Source organism: Anas acuta, chromosome 2 (assembly GCF_963932015.1).
Source record: "Anas acuta chromosome 2, bAnaAcu1.1, whole genome shotgun sequence".
Classification (NCBI taxonomy): Eukaryota; Metazoa; Chordata; class Aves; order Anseriformes; family Anatidae; genus Anas; species Anas acuta.
Window position 1 is genome coordinate 69,978,516 of NC_088980.1, and position 21,387 is coordinate 69,999,902.

At 38.8% G+C, this 21,387-nt stretch overlaps 2 protein-coding genes across 8 annotated transcripts in view; one reads left to right on the top strand and one right to left on the bottom strand.

Annotated features, from left to right (window-relative positions):
- FARS2 (phenylalanyl-tRNA synthetase 2, mitochondrial) overlaps nt 1-20,282 on the bottom strand; it is a 246,729-nt gene extending 226,447 nt beyond the window's left edge. For 5 of the 7 annotated variants that reach the window (XR_011092656.1, XM_068670807.1, XM_068670801.1 and 2 more), the window contains exons 1-2: nt 20,151-20,282; nt 14,436-14,512 (exon numbers count right to left, since the gene is read on the bottom strand). The gene's annotated coding sequence lies outside the window, so the exon portion shown is untranslated. Of the gene's footprint in view, nt 1-14,435; nt 14,513-17,750; nt 17,853-20,150 lie in introns of those variants that run through there. The other 2 variants (XM_068670805.1, XM_068670804.1) reach the window with 2 other exon arrangements.
- The window catches only part of LYRM4 (LYR motif containing 4), a 91,046-nt gene continuing 89,911 nt past the window's right edge, over nt 20,253-21,387 (top strand). The window contains exon 1 of the mRNA XM_068670810.1: nt 20,253-20,387. Within this exon, the coding sequence (XP_068526911.1) occupies nt 20,302-20,387 (86 nt within the window). The 5' untranslated portion in view covers nt 20,253-20,301. The remainder of the gene's footprint in view (nt 20,388-21,387) is intronic.

Here is a 21,387-nt window from a genome sequence, read left to right on the forward strand (position 1 = left end):
CAGACGGTGCAATGAGCAACACTCAAGTCTCTCAAAGTACCACTACACAAAGAAACAGAATGAAAAAGAAAACAAAGCATACCGGTTTGTTTGACTTTGTGAGTTTGAAAGTAAAATGGCTCTTTATTAGCACTAACCTTTATCAGCTGCCAGGTATCATTTTTACTAGAACAATGAATGAAGGCATTAGGATTTGGAACAGAAATCCAAACTTCCCAAGACTGAGATATCTTCAAGATGACCTTTTGATTCAGAGCTATATTTATTTTTTATATATGGCATATGCAGATGAAAAAAACAACTGTTTTGTTTGACATCATCAATTATATCACCTCAATAAAAGCAATTCTATCACATAAAACTATCTGGGTCCACACAGTTATCCGAACAAGGCAGACCTCTATACATTCACAACTGTCTTTGAAATCCAAAGCTGTTATATCACTTCAGTTTCCTTTACATTAATACTTGTGCATAAATGTCTGGTGGTAACTTTTGACTTCCATACAGCAAAAATATGCTTACATAAACATGTATGAAGAGAAAGGAGGATACAACAAAAATCATTTTTGACAAAATACAAAACACAAAATCTGAGCAAAGATATGCCTATGCATGACAGAGTTCTGTAAAAAGCCCATGTGTACAAAGGCCAGTGTTGCCTAAGTAGTTATTAGAACAGATTTTTAAGAACTTCCCAACAGCGTGTTTAAAAACCACCCACACTAAAATGAAGCAAAAAGATATTGCACTGGGTGCAACAGAAAAGTTATGTACCACTGAAAGTGTATTTGTCTGTTTAATTTAATAATCATGATTAATTTAATACTCAGGATACCTATTTCTTCATATTAAAGTTTTTTTTAATTGCATGAATTCTTTTAAACATGGTTGCATTCGAAATTTTGTATCTCAGCAAGAGCAACAAGGAGTCTGACTATCCCTGGGACTGAAGTGTGACACTTAGTTCTTTAAGCCTTAAGCACCTTAATCAAATTGCAAAATTTGGCTCTTCCAGCTGAAGCACAGAAGACAACACTGTAGCCAGCATTAAAGGGTGGCTAAACATACTAATTATTTCCACTGTTTTGTATTTCCTGCTTTAGCATCAACCCACAATCGTAACGACAACAAAAAAAGGCTAATGTTATTTCTTTCATGCATGAATTGCCCACCTTTTGAAATAACCTGGTTTAAGAGTGACAATTGTCAAATACAATGCCAAACATAAAATTCTGTTTAAATCCAAATGAAAGAGACTTACACTACAGCCAATACACTCCTGAGGTCAGGTTACAGATTTTACAGGTTACACAGCATCCCCCTTCTAGTCCAATAAAAACAGATGTGGTTTTGCTTGCTTGATTGTTTTAAATAAATATATTTGAAACATTTGGAGCAAAGCCTGCATCATTAAGAACTTTCATGTAAAACAAGCATCCTTAATGTTTAATGCCGACTGTAAAAATGCATCAGGAGAAAAGTTAAAGTTATTATAAAGTTAATCATCCAATACATTAGTAGCAAAACAGCTCCCCACTCCTTTGGTTTACTGTATCTTATTTTTAATCATTTGTGTTTCAGTATGATATGAGTACAGTACATTGCTGTGGATGACAGATCTTGCCCACACTACAGGAAAGAACAGAGGTAGCTAGTGCACAGAGCCAAATAATTTCTTATTTCTACAAGGCCTTGGACAGGGCTTTGCACGTGCTGTTTAAAGACTTCTCATAACTTTGAGAACAGTCCAACCCCAAAATTATTTAAAGATGTATTTTCTCATTTTACCAAGCATTAAATTGTTCATACTGTAAAAAGGAAAAAAGCACACCCGTAACTGGTATCAGTGACCTATAGTTACAGCCCATTGAAACAATTTAATACTATATTACAATGATCTTATGAGGACAGGACTCATCCCAGGGCAGGGCATCCTGCCTCTAGTGTGCATAATGCTCTTAATTTACTTAGGCAGAAATTGTAATCACCTAAGCAGATATATTCCTAAACTACAACCTTCAGAAAGATATCACTTGGCTAAAAACCTGCCCTAGAAAAATCTCAAAGATTCAGCATTTTCTTCAAAAAGCAGTGTACAAGACAGCAACAAAACTTAATGTAATTCTCCAGGTCTTAATTTTAAACTGTATTTTAGCTTTCTAATCTGTTTTACATTCACATTTGTTAAATACAGCTAGCTAGTAAGAATTTCCCTGCCCAGGCCTGAAAATATTCCAATGTTTTAGAGTTCGGGCTTGAAAAACCTTTCATGGAAGTAACAGTTCTATTTCTCTCAGTGGAAGCAGGTTCAGACTTCAACACATTAGGAAGACGAAATTTCACTCTACATAGTAACCATAAATTGTTATTGCTTTGTTCAACAGATCTGTTTCCCAAATGTACCCAGAATTATTCAGTAGCTGTTCATCACGAGGCAAAAGCAGTTTTTCATCCCTTTCCATCCAGGTTACCAGATTCCATAATTGTTGGCACCTGCCTCCCTGGAAATAAAGAACTTATTAACTAGGCCAACCATAACAGTTATACTTCTGGAAAGCGTCATTTCACAGAAGTACAGCAACCACATGAATCCATTACAACTTAAGTATCTGAAACAAAGCCTGAAGGACCAGTAGTTTGAAAAAGGCATTGCTTTCTCGTAAAGATAACTTATACAATTGAGAATCAATGGCACGGTAACTACAAAAACTCAATTTTATTGTGTGCCATTGAATTCTTTCAATAAGCTTATGTAGGCTTATTTCTACTCACAAACATAGGCGCTGTAATAATAGCTTTAGAAGTACAAATTTACCTGCTTAAAAAGATTTCTTCCTAAGAGAATGGACATCTGAAGTGGAATTATTTTAGCCACATCTGAAGAACAAATTAAATGCATTATATCTTTGCTGATGCTGGCACTGGTAATTTCAGCTTCCACTCTACCTCAGAAAAATTAGTCTATGACAACACTCCTAATGATGGCAAAGTCCAACCAGCCTAGTATTGGACAGGTAAACTCTGTTCTCTGTCCAGAAAACAACTTATGTCAGATGAATCATTGTTTTTAAGCTGTTTTGAGCTTCCACTCTAAGTGTATGGATCTATATAATTATTTGGCCTTATCATAGCATGCTAGGGAGAGTTTTGTTTGAATAATTATGCTGGATTTCCTGGCTGGATTGGCAAATAAGGAAACTTCTATGAGCAAAGCAAACAAATGAGCAAAACAAACCAGATGCTCCTTCTGGTGCCTAGTAGATGAAAGTTTTTAGCTATCCAGATAACCTTAATTATTTTCAGCAAATAAGTCATCTGGGTAAAGTTGCTCATTGTAGTAAAGGTTCTTCATTCCTCTGTTGAGCTAAATTCATCCTGGCACACTCAGCTTTTCATTGAGAAAATGCCTTTTTTTTTTTCCTTTCACCAATCAAAAAGAAAACAAAGGCATGAATATAAATATTCACTTCTGAACCTAGTATCTGTTTCTGTAACATCTAGAGAAACCAAGAAAAAGAGGTTTTCAGGTTTTTATGCTACTTGCAAGACACCCTGTTGCTACCAAGAAATGGCAGGAAGCATCCAGAGCTGCAATGGTCAGTACAGACAGAGCCTTTGTACCTGTATATTTACAATCAACCTTTAAAAATTATTTACTACCTTTCATAAGAAGGGATAATGATGATGACTAGGAAACCCAAAGATTATAGCAGTCATTAGTGCTGCTGCACGTTCCCCAGGTTGTAGTTTATTTCTGTCCAGGATCATCTCTGATCCTGGACACAACACGGGCCTCTTCCCTCAAGAATTACCATAAACAGCTTTCTACAGAAAGAATAGTTCACATATCCCTGTTAATGCTGTGGCTTCCTGTGAGGGTAAAAGCTAGAGAGTCCAGTTCCAAATTCAAATCACAGCTTATAAATATAAAAAGGTGCTGGCTGGGCAGGCCATCAGAAGGGAAGCCTATTATCAATCATTGGTAGGAAATATCACTATGGTTTTCCACAAAATTTGTATTGCAGCTGGTGATGAGATCTTTATTAAACATCATCAGTGATGCTCTGAGCAGATACTGTTTGACAGCTGCAAATCTTATGTACTCCACAGTATTACATTTAAGAGTGAAATAAAATACGACACCATTTCAGAATGTAAATATATTACCTAGTAGGCTTGGCAGAACAGCATCTTGAAGGAGAGTCAGTAAATATACTACTACTTTGTCATCTTATTTTTTATAAAACACCTCGTATTTCAAGCAATGGAATTCAATTTTAAATTACTAGCCTTTAAAAAAAAAATCATATTGCTTTGAATATTTCTAGTAGCAGAGCAAGGTCACCTAGGTTCAGATCCTTGCTTGACCATGCCCACCTAAGGCATTTTCTCCTAAAGGCAGGCTGTTTAGTTGCAGTGGGGTGTTCCTGTGTGTATACACAAGGAAAATGCATTCTTTTTCGTCAAACCATTACAAATTACATGGAAGATTGTTTAAAATTTTTTTTGTACTATGGTGCTCAAGCAATCAAATTGGCTGGCTCACTGTAGTACAAACTGTCCAAGCATACATTGGGATAGTGCTACTGCTCCAAAAACCTTCAGTAGAAGCAATGGGAAAGGAATACAGAAAATACGGTGAGCTACCTTTCTCCATCACCTTTTGGAACTGCAGTATTTTCCCCTGGAATGGGAAAAACAGGTATGTTGAATTCTCAAAAGCATGATCCAGATACAAACAGCCCAATGGTGTGGCACCTGAAATTCTCCTCGTTGTCCCTGTTGCTCTCAGCATACAAAAACTTGTTCAAAATCTCAGTTTCAAGTCCTCCAGAGAATTAATGCATCTGTTCTGATAAGGGGCTATCTCCCACATCTTAGCTTCCCATGATGGTTACAGTCTTCTGTAGTGCAAAACTGCCCACCAGGAAAGCAAAGCCTAATGACAGCAAGATACAGACAGTCAGAGCTGGGCTTAGAAAAGACAGGACTTAACTTCTCCTAAAGGTAACAGTCCTGAGGACCTGACTCCTTCAGAACTGGATACATGTACAAGCTTCACTTCTGTAAGTCACAGAATTAGAGAATCATAGAACAATTTACATGTAGGTTCAGAAAACACCCCCAGCGGTAGCCTAATGCAATACACTGTCCAAAGCACATCCATTTAATGGAGACTGCTAAAACTCATCTAGTTGGGTTTGAATGCCTTCAGGGATGAGTTTCCACATTTCCTCTGGGCAGCGTAATTACATCTATTGGGAATGTAATGCTCTCCCCAATGAGTTCGCTTGCTAACACACAAAACCAAACCTATACTTAATGCATATTTCCCAAGACTATACATGCCTAACTTGGGAAAGAATGAAAGCTACACAAGTATCTTGACAAGTCACACAAAGAGAAATCTCACATTTATACATTCACTTCTCAGGTCTTACAAACCTGATTTTACTAACTTCCTTGTCTATGCCTTTCTTGAAGTGCTCGATATACTACAAACCCTACCTTTTCTTTCTGTCTAGCTATCAACATAACATACTGATGGACTTCACAACTCTACAAGGTGAAGATGGTAGAATTTGCCCTCTGAAGAGCTACTTATCCACAGAACTGAGGAAAAAACATATATTTATATATGCTGGAAGAATAAACTGTGATTTCTACAGTAAACCAAACCACCAGAATTATAAAAAAAATAAAATAAAAATGAAAAATAAAAAGTAAAGATGAATGGATTTTATGGACTTCTATTTGCAAAGTTACATTTCTTAGTTTTGGGTTTATTTTCCAAATACCTAGAATATTTCTACTTCAGAATTTAATTGTAGCAAGGAATTTAAAACCACAAAATGAGAACAGCTTTCATTAAAAAAATAATTAATTTAATGTCTTATGTATCACCCACAGAGATGTTCATTTGAGGAGGAAAGTTGTTACATTTATGACAAGCTATATTGTCCTTTTCCAGATGATGGCAACACACTGACAGCTTTAAAAGATGTAGACATGTCAGTGTAAGGTTTATTGTTTAAGCAGCCTTCTCCCTCTGCAGCACTCTAACAGCTTACATTTACTTCTCCCAGTCCTGGAGATCATTAGCAAATGTTGTGATTTCATAGAAACTATGTCTTCTGTTTCAAGCCCTCCCCTATGGACATACACTATTCTTCTAAACAGAAGCTTACATGTTGTTTTTCAGAGTTTTTCAGAAAGCATGCCTTCTCAGTTCCTTAAAAATACTTCAGACAGCACTATTCTCTTTTCCATTTATGTACCATGTGTCAGCCAACAGAAGATAATTCACCATCAGTAGCTTAGAGTAAGCTTTTTTTGCAAGCAGCAGAACCAGCAAAACTTTATGTCTTCTGGGTCTGGAGGTAAAGCTTTTTTGCAGTTTCAGTGATAAGGAACAAATTCACCCCATTACCTCTGCTTTATCTGAAATGTTAATAGAGATGCTGTCCTTTACTCAGCCTTTTTTCCTCAACCTACACATGTAACTTGTCTTTTGAAATTTGGATACCCCTTGTGAAATTTAACTGAGAAGCGGAAAAAGGACTGACAGCAGATGTACACGTACTGTCTCGCAGCCTTCACTTCCTTTGGAATCTGCATTTTAAAACTGTAATTAAGAATAACATTAAACTCAACCCAATAGTGTCTTCAAAAATGACTGCAAAACAAAGCACCCAGCCACAGCGTAAGTGAAAGTATCACTCATGTTCTCAGAAATGACACAGCTTCAGTCTATTCTCATTGCTAAAGAACGCACAGCCAACCTGCCACTCTGGGGGCAGATCACAGTCACGTACCATCTATTTCACTTCTTCAGATACCATTCATCCAGGATACTCACTGCTTTCACTGGGCTGCAACACGTTTAAGTGTGAACACATCAACATCCAGAAATCTGAAACAAGCTGCCATTGAATTATACCTGAGCCAGCGAGGGTTTACTAGAGATGCTTCATAGAGTCAATCCATATACGCACAGTGGCTGTGCAGCACATAAACTGCATGCTTCTCTGTGGGTGATCCTGGGCAGATGTATGCAAGTCACTGCTTTCCAAAGATGCTCTTTTTTGAAGCGTTGGGAGATATGACAGCAACGATGATAGTTTTTTGAAACAGTAGACTATACAGGAACAGTAAACTTTGAAAGAACCAGAGAAGTCAACTAACTGACGTATTCAAACACAAAAAAACAAATCCTAAAAAGTAGAAAACTACTCTCTAATTACATCTTCAAAAATCTTTCAGCAGTCAAACAGTAGGTTTTTGACAGAACCTGAAACTGAAGTTTTCCCAACACGTACAACAATATCCTGATCATTTACCTGTAATGTTTAAAGATATAACAAGCAAGATATACATATCTTGCTTCCTAATTTATTAAACAATATTTTTCCATGCTCTTGTTCCCACGTGACACCACAACAGAAGAACAAAAATACGTGACTTCTCTACTATTTCTTAGATTTGTACTGTAGAAATGAAGTTCTCCTTCTAAAAAAAGTTATCAATTTTTTGAGATAAAGGCTTACCTAGGTCTCTTCTCAAACACAAATGCAGAATTAGCAATACGAGCTCATCAATCATCAGCTAGAGACAAAATGTAACATTAGATCACCTACTCCATTCCTTCTCCCAGGTCTGGATCATTCCCTAAAGCACACATATTTTTATATGATCTCCAATGATTTTAGGGTACACATTCACTCATCAGTGTGGTCTGAGCATGTTATGCTTATTTATGAAGGCAACGTCTACCTCAAAAGTGGCATATGCCCTGTTGCAGACAGTACATAAGCTCTTTTTCTTGTAAAGCAGCAAGAACAACATAAAATCCCAGTATCTTGCTGGTATACTACTTAACGTTGCTTCAGTAATTCTTAAATGCCCCTTTGATAAAATCTGGGGCTCCTTTAAGTATTTTCTGACTGATGTAGACCTCATTTTTTAGGCTCATTTCCATGACATGTATACAGCTATAACATCAGAGAATCCCCATTTATCAGGCTGTGAACTGGGTGTAAACTATGGGAAATGCAAGTAAATCCAAGTGACAGATTCATGACTAGTTACACTACTGCTAAATTGAGAAAGGATACAAGCTAACACTCCACTTTCTACCCTGGTATTTATACCTGCTCTTCCTACTTACACTACTAATACATAGAAAGCCTGCTAGCTTTCATAAACCCTTAGACTGTAAATCATTCAGACTCACAGTAGTATCTGCCAATATTTGCAAAGCAAATACAAGACTGATCCATGCGGAATCTCCACGTTCAGTGTAAATACACACAACCAGTTCCCAACACCTTGCCTTGCAACAAACGGTATCTTAACTTCAGGAACGGCTGCAGCAAAGGCATAGGGACAGCGGACATGACAAGGTGCAACACAGCACAAAATATCATGATAGAAATCTGGTAGATGGCTAAGGAAGAACATTTGGCCATTTTCAACTACGACTGAGCCTACAAACCTGACATAAACTTGGCTTTACACAGAGAGGTTTCCTCTGGTTAACCCTGAAACTTGCGTAAAATGTAAAGGTGCCTCCCAGCAAGAAGCTGTACCACTTTACATGATTTAAACAAACAAAAAGACAGCATGATAAGTGATACCCTCAACATGAGGCATGATGTAAAGATGTTACTGCACAGCTAAACATTTGACATTAAAAAACTATTTCCTCTCAGGCAAACTCAAACTATAACAGTAAAATGTCTAGCTTTCGTATCGAGGTCCAGCGTGAGGAAAGCCACCATCAGTATTTCCACACTTGCCATATCATAGATATACAAATACATTGTTTTATACCATCTCAGTAGGCAAGACACTGGAAAAGCCAACATACCAGCATTTCCCCAAGCTTGCTTCTAATTAGATCACATGCATACAGGTTCAATCCAAGGATGATCAAAGCCAGTGAAAAAAAATCCCATTTAATTCAATGAGCTGTGGATCAGTTCCAGGCAGCTAGCTGCTACTCCATCCTCTTTCTTCTTCATCAAAAGCACTCTGACAGTGTGAAAGTGAAGAGGACTCCATGAGTCTACAGATTTTGTATCTTCCCTCAGAGCTGAATTTTAAGTGAATTATTTGATAGTTGACTATGTTACATACAATTAAATAATCTTTTTCATAAAGCTGTATTAGAGGCTACTCCCGGTTTTGAGGGAAAACAGACTATTATTGTTACATCAATAGTTCTAAAAGATTTCAACTAGATCTTTCACAGACAGGTTTACACTCATTATAAATTTATTTATGTACCACATTGTTCGCCACTGCAGCAATATATTGCAGAATCCGAGCATGGGAAATGTCAGTCCAATGTACTTGAAATTGAGCACTAAATTTATAAGGCTTCCTAAGAGTAAGAGAACGACACTCTGTAGTCATTTAAAGTCAAAGAAAAAGAACGTACATTCAGATCACATAATTGCCTATTTTTAATTACATTTCAAATGCAAATGTTATGACTGTTGGACCACTTCAGCCAAGTGGGCATTACTAAACACATATATGAAACCTGTCTGAATAACCTTTGATTCAATTCTGGATAACAATGCTTTTGCACATGCTATTTTTCACCAGGTGACCGAATTAAAAATGAATTTCATCACCTCAAAACTCATCTCCCAGTGCTACACAGATGTTTAATTCAGTCCCTTGGTACTCAGGGTTTCAGCAAATCTCTGTTCAGATCAGCATGAAGGTTCTCATTGACTTAAGGCAGAGCTGGCCAGGAGTAAAATCTCCATTTGGGAATTCAGTATATGCATCAGTGCTACTAGACATTACATAAACAATGTCTTAAATCTAGTGGGCATTGCATAGGAAATCAAATAATAAAAATTATTCTTCCCTGTTCAAGAATCAAGAGTAAGTTAAATGAAAACTGAAGCTGTCAGCTTTTGACGGGAGAAATGGTGTCTGTATCTGAAACTTCAGATTCCATTTATATAGGGACACAAGCTTAAATGGAAAATGGTATTCAGACACAGTTTCAATAAAAATTGCATACGCAATGCCACCCAATCAGCCACTTTACATCCTTCCTGCTCTAAAAAATACTAAATGGTTCTAACCTCAACTCTTGAGTGAATATAGACATATGTGCAGAATAACATGGGCTGTATTATAGATCAAGGTATGAGTAAAAAAAGCTTCCTATAAATTCACCCAGGCACTAATGTTGCTTTTGAAAACATTTGAGAGACTTTTTTCTACTTTAAAACATTGCTGTGGGCTCACTGTCCTTAAGGGCCCATTATCTCTGATACACATAAAGGGGTCCTGCAGGTTGTACTGAGAAGTAAATTCTACTTACTGACATTTTTGCTTTACATAATGCAAAAGCCTTTATTGTTTTAGCATGATTCCTCATTTCTGAAGCTCTTTTCTGTTGACTGAGCGAATAAGAAAACAATCAGAAGATTTTTTTGTTCTTCCACTTACATGTCAGTGATTTAGTCTGTTGTGTTCCCTCGCTGCTAATAGGGTTTAGAAGCAGAAGTCTCCTTCATTTCACAAGAACCGTTAATCCGAAGTCTTAGGTTGGAATTGCAAATAAATACTGTGTTATGGAATCTGTTTAGAAACACTGTGCCATCATTAATATTCCATAACAAATCAAATGGGTTGTAGATATTAGTAAGACAGAAAAAAAAATGTACAGAAAAAAGCAACTAACCTGGCAGGAGTTGAGGGGGGGGCGGGGAGGTAAGCAGCCTACCACATAGGTTTCTAGATGGCAGTTCATTCCAAACCATTTCAACTAAACAAAATGCTGGATGTACATGAACAGCAGGATTCCCAAATAAGTTGAACAGCTCAGTCAGCAAGTCTCATGCAGCCACAGTATTTGTCTCAGTACAGTTGGTCTCACAGCAATACAAATTTCAGAGGATAAAATAAAAACCACATAAGGCTGCAGTGCTGAGCATTTTCAGCCTTGCTTCCTTTACTCTGGTCTTTTTAGTAACCTTATTTACTCTCTATATATTATTTTAACTACTCTGCTGTTATTTCCTTGATCCTAGCAATAAAATTTAATCCACAGGTGGACAGATAATTATTTCTTCAAAATCCCATGTCTTTATCAAGACTCTGTGCTGCCTCATCAGTCTTCCAAAACATTGCTGGCCTGCAAGATGAAAGACTTACTTTGCTTTCCTAAAAACAAGCATATTCAAGAAGACTTGCATGAATTAACTGCCTAGTCAACCTTCATTAACAAGATTTAAAATTTTACTTTGAGTTTCCTGTCTTTTGTTAACCCCTATGCATTCATAACCAGTGAATACACAATTTGTAAATATTCTTCTTATATTATGAAATAATTTCTATATATATATATATAAAGAAATGTATTAAATATGTTGAAAGTCTAAGGGTAAAAAATAGTCTTTTTCTTTAAAAATACTTTAACTGCAACAAGTGATACTGAATTATAGACAGTGCTGCCAAGAAATACTTTCAGAAATTTTAAAATAAAATCCCTCAATTAAAAATTCTGCCTACTCAAATAAATACCAGACAAGTTTTAGGATGAATCTGCTTAAATCTGTTCTTATTTCCTGATACAACCGTGCTCTGGTTCAGTTAAAGTTTACAGCTAGGATTAATTTAGTCAATGACATTTCATACATATTCAGGCATACCTACTATGTAACACTACATTTGATCATGTCTGAACACTACTGACTTTACAACGTTCAAAAGGTGTGGACACCTCCTGTAACTTGTTAGAGAACTAGTTCCAAAATATTCTGTAGCAAGCAAAGCAAAGGAAGTGTCATAAGAACATAGGTTTAAATTTTGTCTCCATCCATTCCTGCTACCACAAGACAAGGAAAAAAAAAAAAAAAAAGTGTGAGAGTATTGCAATAGAAAGAACAAGACCAGCATCGCTAACTTGCTTGTCTATCACTAATGCTGGAAAATAGAATGTGCACACAGCACCAATACACACAATGGGCTCCCAAGCAGCATCATGCTTGAGCATGAATGGTAATTTAGCGTTACCAGGTAACATATCCTGTACTGCTGGCTAATGTTGATATGCTTACTCTAGACAAAGCACAGCGCAGAGATTGAAAGAAAACCTTTGCTTGAAAGGCCTTGAGAAAGCTCTATATTGTAATTACATCAGAGAACCCTTCTGTGACACCAGGCATTTGAAAATAAGCCTTACTGAAAAGAAAACACAGAGCTCAGGATACATATCACAAACTATGGTCCATGGAAGTATTTCCACGTCTACTCTTCAGAAAACAAAGGCAATATCCTCTCATCTTGCATTTTTGAACCAAGATATACATACTGGCTGGGTGGAAGAAGCTATACAAATTGCAGAAAAGAGAGAAAACAACATGAAAGAATCAAATTTCTACTAGTAATGAAGAACAAGGTGCTATTATAGGTCAAGGTGATAAATGACAAAACAATCTTAAGTTAATGTCACATCCATTGCATACTAAGAAAATCAAAAAGTTAAAATATAACAGTCTCTAATTTTTTTCTTCAAAACCATTTATAAAATTGCAACTTGTAACATGCGAAGTTCCACACATCTAGCAGGCTCTGTCACCCCAGGTTTGAAATGAGAGCAGTCAGGGGACACTGTGGTCAAATGAACTCTTAATAACAGGTGAGAAGTATGAGTCAGTAGAACCTGCGAGGTCTTTCGAATAGTGTTTATTAAAATTAAATTAAAAAAAAAAAAATACAACAAGCATGGTTTTTCCAATGAGAGTTCAAGTCTTCATATATCCAGCAGAATTTGTTTGTAGAATGAACTTTAAATTAAAATCTATCACAAGAAAACAATGAAGCATGGCAGTATCAGAATAAAATAAATTGCAGGGTGAGGGATGGGGGAATACAAAACAGTCTGTGCAAGGAGGGAAAGAGGATGAAAAACAGAAAAAGCAGCTAACCAATTATGTTACATAAAACATAAGAAGCCATAACCTATGTAAATCCCCACTCAATCATTTACTTTATCACTCAACATCACTCTACTTGGAACAACTTTCTTCCATAAAGCTTGACAAAGCTGGTGTGCCAACATAAAAGACAACTAGCTTTTCAATGTCCAACAAGCCTTTATAGAGAGATGACATTTAATTACTTCTTCAATAGCTGACAATTTTGGATGTGCTATGCTGTATCTGTCCATTTTAGAACATTAACTTCCCAAGGGAAGTGCTGGAATAATGCCCTATATAGTTTTTCACCCTGAAAGCAATTAGTATAATAAAATCAAAGTTGGAATCAGTGTTGCAAAAGAAGAAAAGTTATGTTTATAGAAAAAATAACTGAGAAAACAAAAAGATTATGTCAAACCAATTTTCAAATCATACACTTTTTTTTTTTTTTTAAAGAAGCACAAGTAAAACTCTGCAAGAACCCTGACAATCTGCCCTGTTTATCTGCTTTTTCAGCTTTAATAACACACACTTCACCAGGAATTATTTTTCAAAAAAGGTGAAAGTTAACCACGTAATTCACCTGCATAAAAATTGATGGAAAGTATGTATAGCACCAGGAAAAAAACAACAAAACTGATCCTAGGTTATGAGACATGCTTGAAAAAGCTAATCCCAAAACTTCTAGAACAAGCAGATATTTAAATGCAGGCCTCCAGACACGTGAGCCTTCCATAAAACTTGCCAGAAATGTACTTCAAACTACTCCTTCCCCATTGCTGCTTTTCTGTAAAACATTAAACCTATCCCTATGGGAAAGCTGGTAGCTACATTTCATCGGTCTGCAACCCCACCTAAATCCATGCTCATCCCCAGTTTGAGCTATAACACAAAACTTTATGAAGATAGACAGACACACTCTCCCTTTAACCTGTTCTATGTCCAGGAGAGGAAAATAACATTGGAAAGTTAATGGTGAGATTTTGTAAGGCTGTAACTATTACTTCTCATCTAAGCTCACTGAGCTCACTCTCCCCTCATCCTGTGCTGGATTCCAACTTGGATCAACTATAAATGGTCTGTAAAGAAAGGACAGTGTATTGGCTGTTCTCACATTGAACAGAAACTTACTGCGCATATAGTTTGACAGCTTTCAAAGGAACCATACTCAAAGAAATGGACTCCAATGTAAATATATAACTTGTCCCTTAGAATATTATTATTGCCTATCTTTGTATCTTGAATCTCATTTTCTTTGTCTTGGTATTGGGAGTAAGGAAACCCATGAAATCTAAACGTTAGATATATGTTTTAATGAAATCTATGTTAGATATGTAGCAAGATCTTTAACAGTTGCTGATGAATATATTTTTATTGTTACTATTTTAAACAAAGACTGAAAACTTGTTATTAACTAAAAAGGCTGACAATGCTGGTGTCAAAAACAGATTCAGAATACTAAATGTATTTGTAAGCACTTACCAACAACTGGAGATAATATTTCCGCAGCCCTGCTTCCTTTGCCTGTTAGTGCTTCATTCCTTCTCTTCAGGGACAGGCTGGAAGGTAAATTTTGACACAATCAGCCCAGATATGAAGAACTGGAACAGGAATAAAATTAGAAGAAAATTCTGTCTAGAAGTGTGAAGGCACGTAGGAGATATTGACAATTTATCTTATCTTATAAATGCATCTGAAGCATGAGATATTGATAAACATGTTCTTAATGCACTATTATGAATGCTGGCCAGAGCTCCAGGGACAAAAACCTGATATTGACAGAGAATAAAAGATCAAAAATGCGAAGGATCATGCAAAATTAAAGTATTACCTTAAAGACCACCATTACTACAGTGCTCTAACACAGGTCTATTATTTTCCTCATTTAAATGAAAACCTTACTCCATAGTTTCCTTCCCACATCAGAAATACTCTCTTCAGATTTGCTCTTTTTTTTCATATTTAAACTTTTTTCTGGACCAAAAGTCAAAGCTAACAGAGCAAGATGTCACATAGATGCACGGCATCATATAAAAGGGAAACACCTCACAAATGGAAAGCCACATCTCCCCTCTCCTCACCACAGTCAGAAAATTAAAACAGGCAAATTACTTACAGCCCACCTCATCCTTACTGCTTTACACATGTAACGTAAACCACTGTTTTGTTTAAACCTTCCTTCTGTAAAAATTCAAAATATTAGTGTCCCACATGTACCTTTTGCAGAGGTCACATCTTTCCCCAATTACATGCTTTCCACACATTATACAAGTCTCTCCGCTTTTATTTTACCTTGGGTAATAACTCTTCCTACAGCAGCTCCACTCTAGCTGATAGCAATGAGATACCTCCTTTTGATACTTTGCTTTAGGAATTGCTTCCAGGAAATCACCACTAAATGAGTATTCATTAGGAAACACTTAGCGAAGTGGAACTTCAGGGAAGACTTAAGCAATAGCCCATGACTTGGGTGGAGCTAGCCCCTGTATCGTGGGCCATGCCCACAATGCAGGAACAAGGGAAGAACCAGGATGCACACAATCTACAGGTGGCCTTTGGTTTCCCATACCTGTAATGTGAGTCTGGGTAGTTAGAAAAAAAAAAAAAAAAAAAAAGAGAATCCAGCAGAACAGTGCCTGATGTGAATGAAGCAATGTTGCAGCACTGAAAATCAGGGATAGCTTGACCTTCACCTTTACAACCACCACATGACTGTGTGCATGCTTTTACACATACATGTATTTGCATTAAAAAAATCATATATGATACAAATCACATATACAATAACAAATAAACTCAAGAGAAGGACAAACTTTGCTCTAGCAAGATGTCTCAGATGCAATCGTAGTCCTTAATAAAAAGGCTGGCAGCACCCTCTATAACCAGCCCATCAACTGCAAACCACATATCAGCAAAAAATATACAAGGGGGATGGCTACAGAGAGATTATCAGTTACTCTTAAAGTATCAGTCCTTGTTTTCTAGCTAAGCTTGCTTTCTGAGCTAAAAAATGCAGTATCTACTTAGAAAGAAGAAAAATAATCAAAATAACTACATAAGCTAGCCTGTCTAGATGACAGCTGCGGAGAATACGATGATGGCGTAAATAAGAAAGGAGAGGAATTACACACAGTGACCCCAAGAGGCATAGCTGAAATAGCAGGATGAACTTAGGTGAGAGGGTGGCTTAGGCTAAGCAGCAGAAAACATTACTTAACAGCAAGACATGATATGAAGTAGATTATTTTTCCCATGGAAAAGGAAGTTATTTAAGACTCGACAAGATGAAACTGGAAAGCACAGCAGAGAAAGCACTTGTGAATTGATGAGGCCATGGATGACAACGCTTAATAAATAAAGCCTGTCCTTCCCTCTTCCCATGATTAAGTTTCTCAGTAAAATTTCAGTATAGCAAATGACCGCACTGGAAATACTTTCACTCCTTGGCTCCTGGTCCAGAAAAATACCTTGGATTTCATCAGCATTAAGGTCAGATGTGTCACATGCATCTGATGTAGCTATTACACACAGAATTATTTGAACATTATTAGTAATATTAATCCCCTATTACTTATTCTTTGGCCTACTCCTGTAACAAAATTATCTTTTTAGCTCTGGACTGCTATAGCGTTTTTTATTCAAGAATTTCAAAGTATTTCATAGACACATGTTTGCTATCAACATCTTTCAAAATAAACAGTGTATATCAACACAGCACATCATTGATCCAGATGTTATCTGATGATTGCTGAACTGCACTGTCCAGCTGCTTAACATGATACACAATTAGCAGGCAATACAATGGCCATGAAACACTCTGGTGTTGCACATGGCCACAGGAAATTACAGAATTAAAACTAAGGTCAAAAACCAAAAACAGAATTTGCTGTTCCCTCCAGTCCAATACCTGCAGCACTAGCAATCAGGAACTAGCACAGATTTAAGAGCAATGATAAAAAAGGAATTTCTTGACTTGAGGAAGTATTACTTCAGAAAACCAACTGCTGGATTCAGGTGTGCTTTTTTCTTTTTGGTGTGTTATGTTTGCTGTTTTGTTGTTGTTTTTTTTTTTTTTTTTAATTATTATTGCTATTCTTAAAGTCTTACTTTACAAAACATTCTGCAGTTCAGTAATTCAGTTCAGAAAGAAATGGGGTACATAAAAAATGACAGAGTAGAGTTTCCTCCTGCTTTTTCTTCCCTCTGAACTCTTAAGTAGAATTTTCCAAGATGCACAAATAACTCAGGAGCAGGGATGAATTTGAAACACAGAAGTTTCTCCTGATTAAAAATTTCCTCTTATGTCCTGTCCTATAAGACAATCAAATAAATATAAATTAATTAAAAAAAAAAAAAAGCATAGTTACATAGTTACATTCAAGGCTTCCTTTTGATACTGTGGAAATTTTGTTCACTATTGGGAATGGTTAAATTGTAATTCATTATGTTTGTGAGTGAAATCCAAAACTTCCCTTGATTTACCACCCTTGTTTTAAAGGATCTGCTCTAGGATGGATAGGATCTCACTGTCCATCAACACTAACTGCGGGAAAGGAGAGAGAGAGAGAGAGAGAGAAAGCACCACAACAGCAGGGAAAAGTTAACAAGTTTTCACAAACTGGAAAATAATAATTAAGAGATGATAATATCACAACAATCAATTATCATTCTGACCCCAAAAGAAAAATAATCAACACGAACAGCAGCATAACAGGAAAGCACATGTTCTCTTAAAGTGTTGAGTGCCATGTCATAAAGCTGAGATAGTGTACCGCAAGGAGCAATTTGGCAACGTACAATAGAACATCCAATATGTACTGAAGAATATAACAGCTGTTTCCTTTCACACCAGTCCATGGTCTCTTCAGGTATGTCATCCAAATTCCCCTTCTTTTTCTTTTAAGCAGCTACAAATTCAAAACGTTAGTAACTATTCCAAATATCGATACTACTCATCATTCTCAAATCACTTATTTATCACAAGAGATGCAGAAAGGAAAAGCACAGGCCATTTTCCTCCCTCAGACCAAATGCCAGAAGTAAAGATTTCTGTACAAATGAACACTGACCAACCCCCTTCAATGATATGCACGCCTGCAATTAAAAAATAAATCTATTCTCCCATCCCCATAAATGGTAAAAATAAAACAGCACTGAGTTTTAAACCAGAGGTGTTTTTTTAAAAAAGGGAGGAGGAGAATTAAAGAAAAACATCTTCCCATGCCATGACTGGTGACTGGTCCTGACTTGATGTCTAAACTAAATTAAGGTACGGATTCCCATTAGACAGGATTAGACAGTTTAAGAAAGCCATCTCTTCAGCTTCACCATACATAGGCTCCAATATGATGTCACAGGACACAACAGGGGTCATTTGGGCTGAGTCTGTGCTTGAAATTCTCTGCAGGCTTGCAGTAATGCACCTAAACATAAGGCAAGCAGGAACATGCAACCCATCATGTTAAAATTACAGACTTCAGACATAGCAGAGGTAACGTCCACTTGCTACAGAATGACGGGACTTCTGAGGACATAATCTATAGCTTACAAGAAAAAGCAATAGGAAAACACACATGAAAATAATTTTTTCCAGTCAAAGAGAAGTTCTGGCTTAAAAATTGTTCTTATCTCCTGACATTAAATAAAGTTTAAGACAGAAACGGGAGACAAGAGGAGTCTTCTGAGGAAGGCCTCAAAAACATTACGCCTATCACACTGCCTCCCTGGCTTGCATTTTTCTATAAAAATGCAAGTTTTCCTATAAAATTTCTAGATTTGGTTTATGATAAAATGAACATCCAAGAAATTTGGTAAGTATGGAAAATCTCAGTTTCCAACAGCCTAAAAGGGCTTTTAAAATATAGCAACCACATAAGCATGCATGCAAAGATGAGTTTGCGAAGCTCCACTGATATCTCTATTATTTAAGAACTACTTTAGTTCCATGCAACTGCATCTGATATACAACCGGCACAAACAATAATACGCAAATATGTATATAACAAAACACGGGTTCAATCCACAACAACAATTTAAGCACTTTTGCCAGAGACACATGTAGAATATATATACATATATATATATATATATATAAACGCTGTATGTACAAAACACACTGTGAAGAAAGTAAGAACATGTAATCACAGAAATCATATTACTGATATTATCAATACAGCTGGGGCAAAAGACATCTAAGTTACAAAGTCAAATTTCTTCTGCAGGGGCAAAACTCTCAGCAGAAAAGGATGCTATGCATGTGGTTCCCAGCAACAACAGGATTGGGATGCCTCAAGCAGACACAACAAAAGAGGTGGTTAAGTAGAACAAGCGCCCCAGCCTCACAGCAGCAGAAAATAAAGTCTAAGATTTACCAAATAAACACCTATATAGAACCTATATGTTCTATAGAACCTATATAAGTGTTTAGAACATATAGAACAGATAGGTGTTCCTACAGAACACCACAAACAGAACCTACTCGTTAAGTTGTTGGGGTAACCTGTTGGTCTGTGGACCGTACCATACTGAGGCACTGTGTGTATGGGCTGCTGCCTGGGCACTGCCCCTTCGAGGCCAGTTCTAAGACATGTGGGCCTGTGTGTTAAACTCACCAATAAAACCGGTGTGGTCATTTCTCATGGCTATGGAGAAATTACGAGAAATTGTAAGTGGAGGAGGCTTCATCTTGAAAATGAAAGTGCTGGGGGGGGGGAAACCCTGGTTAAAACGGTGAGAGCTTCTAAGGGAGGTTAATTTAACCAGTATCTGAGCTGTAGCGATACAGATGAAGCATTAGGTATGGTTTCATTCAACTTGAAATGGGATACTGGAGGAGGCATGCTCCACACGCACAGCCCCCCAGCACGGCTGTGGCTTTTGCAGGTCTGCAGGGAGGGCGACCCCACAGCTCCTCAGGGCAGCCTGTGCCAGAGCACGGTAACGCAGCGTTTCCTGCTGTTTGCGTGAAACCTCCCGAGTGCCCGCCAGCTGCTGTTTATTTCCAGGCCTCACAGCGATCCCAGCTCCACGCTGCACCTTCCCCCCCCCTCCACAGGGCCACAGCACAGACCCGCGAGCACCCCCCCAGCTCCGCCCGCCCGCCGCCAAATGCCGCCCGGCCCGGGCCGCCCAGGCTTTGGGCCCCCTCGGGCCGAGGTCTGGCGGCCGTGTCCGCGGCAAGGCCCCGCCGCCACTCACCGCCCCGCCGCGCCTTGCGCCGCCGCCCTGCCCCTGCCCCTGCCCGGCCGCCGCGGGCGCCTGGGAGGCGTCTCCGAGAAGCGGCGCGGCCCCGTGCGCTGCGGGCGGGGACAGGCGGCCCGGGCGGGAGGAGCCGCCCGCTGTCGGCAACATGGCAGCGGCCAGCCGGGCCCAGGTGCTGCGGCTCTACCGGGCCCTGCTGCGGGAGAGCCAGCGCTTCGGCGGATACAACTACAGGTGCTCGTCCCTGCGATCCTGGGGGGGGAAATCAGCGGGGTGGGGAGGAAGAGGAGGAGGAGGAAGGGGCAGCCCGGCGCTGCGCGCACGTCCTGAGCTTGGGGGGCTTGGAGCAGGCGAGGAGGGGCTGCCCCGTGCCCGGGGGAGGTGGCAGGCTGCAGGAGCTGCTGCCCCGCAGGGTCCTGCCCTGGGCCGGCTGCAGCCCTGCCCGGGCTGGGCTCGCTGCCTAAGCCCGCTGCTGCACGCTGTGCCCGAGGTCGAGCTCAAGGTGTGGAGCACGCTGTGAGGTGCGCTCGCCCAGCCACGCAGGTTGCTGTGTGGAGTGGGTGTCTGCTTTCTGTGGTTAGCTGTGAACGATGGGCAGCAGTATTTAGCCAAGGGTACATGGACTTGTGTGCTACAGGTACAGGCCTAGTCGCATTTGGGTGCCTGGTCATATTTGGGTACCCACAGCATTCACAGGGGCTGCTCCCCATCAGTACGGGCATGATTACATTACCTACCAGCAGCAGATTCACTTTGCCGCTCCGCTGAACCGCAGAGACATGTGAGCTACCTTTGTTGTGAATCACCTCCAGCCTGGCAAGAACCATGGAGCTGGAAGCAGAAGCCTTTGAACTCGCGTAATGGCAGGCTCTGTACTGTTCAACGAATAACTATTCCCCAAATTCTAAGTGCAGGAAAGTGCCCTGAGAGGAAAGGCTGCAGGGCCAGACCCCAACTGGAGTGCAGAAGCCTTTATTGCTGACTCCTTGCAGCTGTGCATGTGTGCATCACGTTCCCCTCTCCTTTAGTTCCCCAGCTATCAAAATTTCCCCCTGCTGTCTCAAGGATCCCAGCTTGCTGTTACTCTGGATGGTAGCAAAAGGATCATATGTGTTGGGGATGGCTTGAGGCTGCGAGAGGTGTGGTTGGTGAGCTGTTGTTTGTAGTTTCTTGTCTGGGCCACAGTGTTTCCTCCAGCAATGTGTTTGTGCTGGGGGCCGTCAGCGAGAAAGCT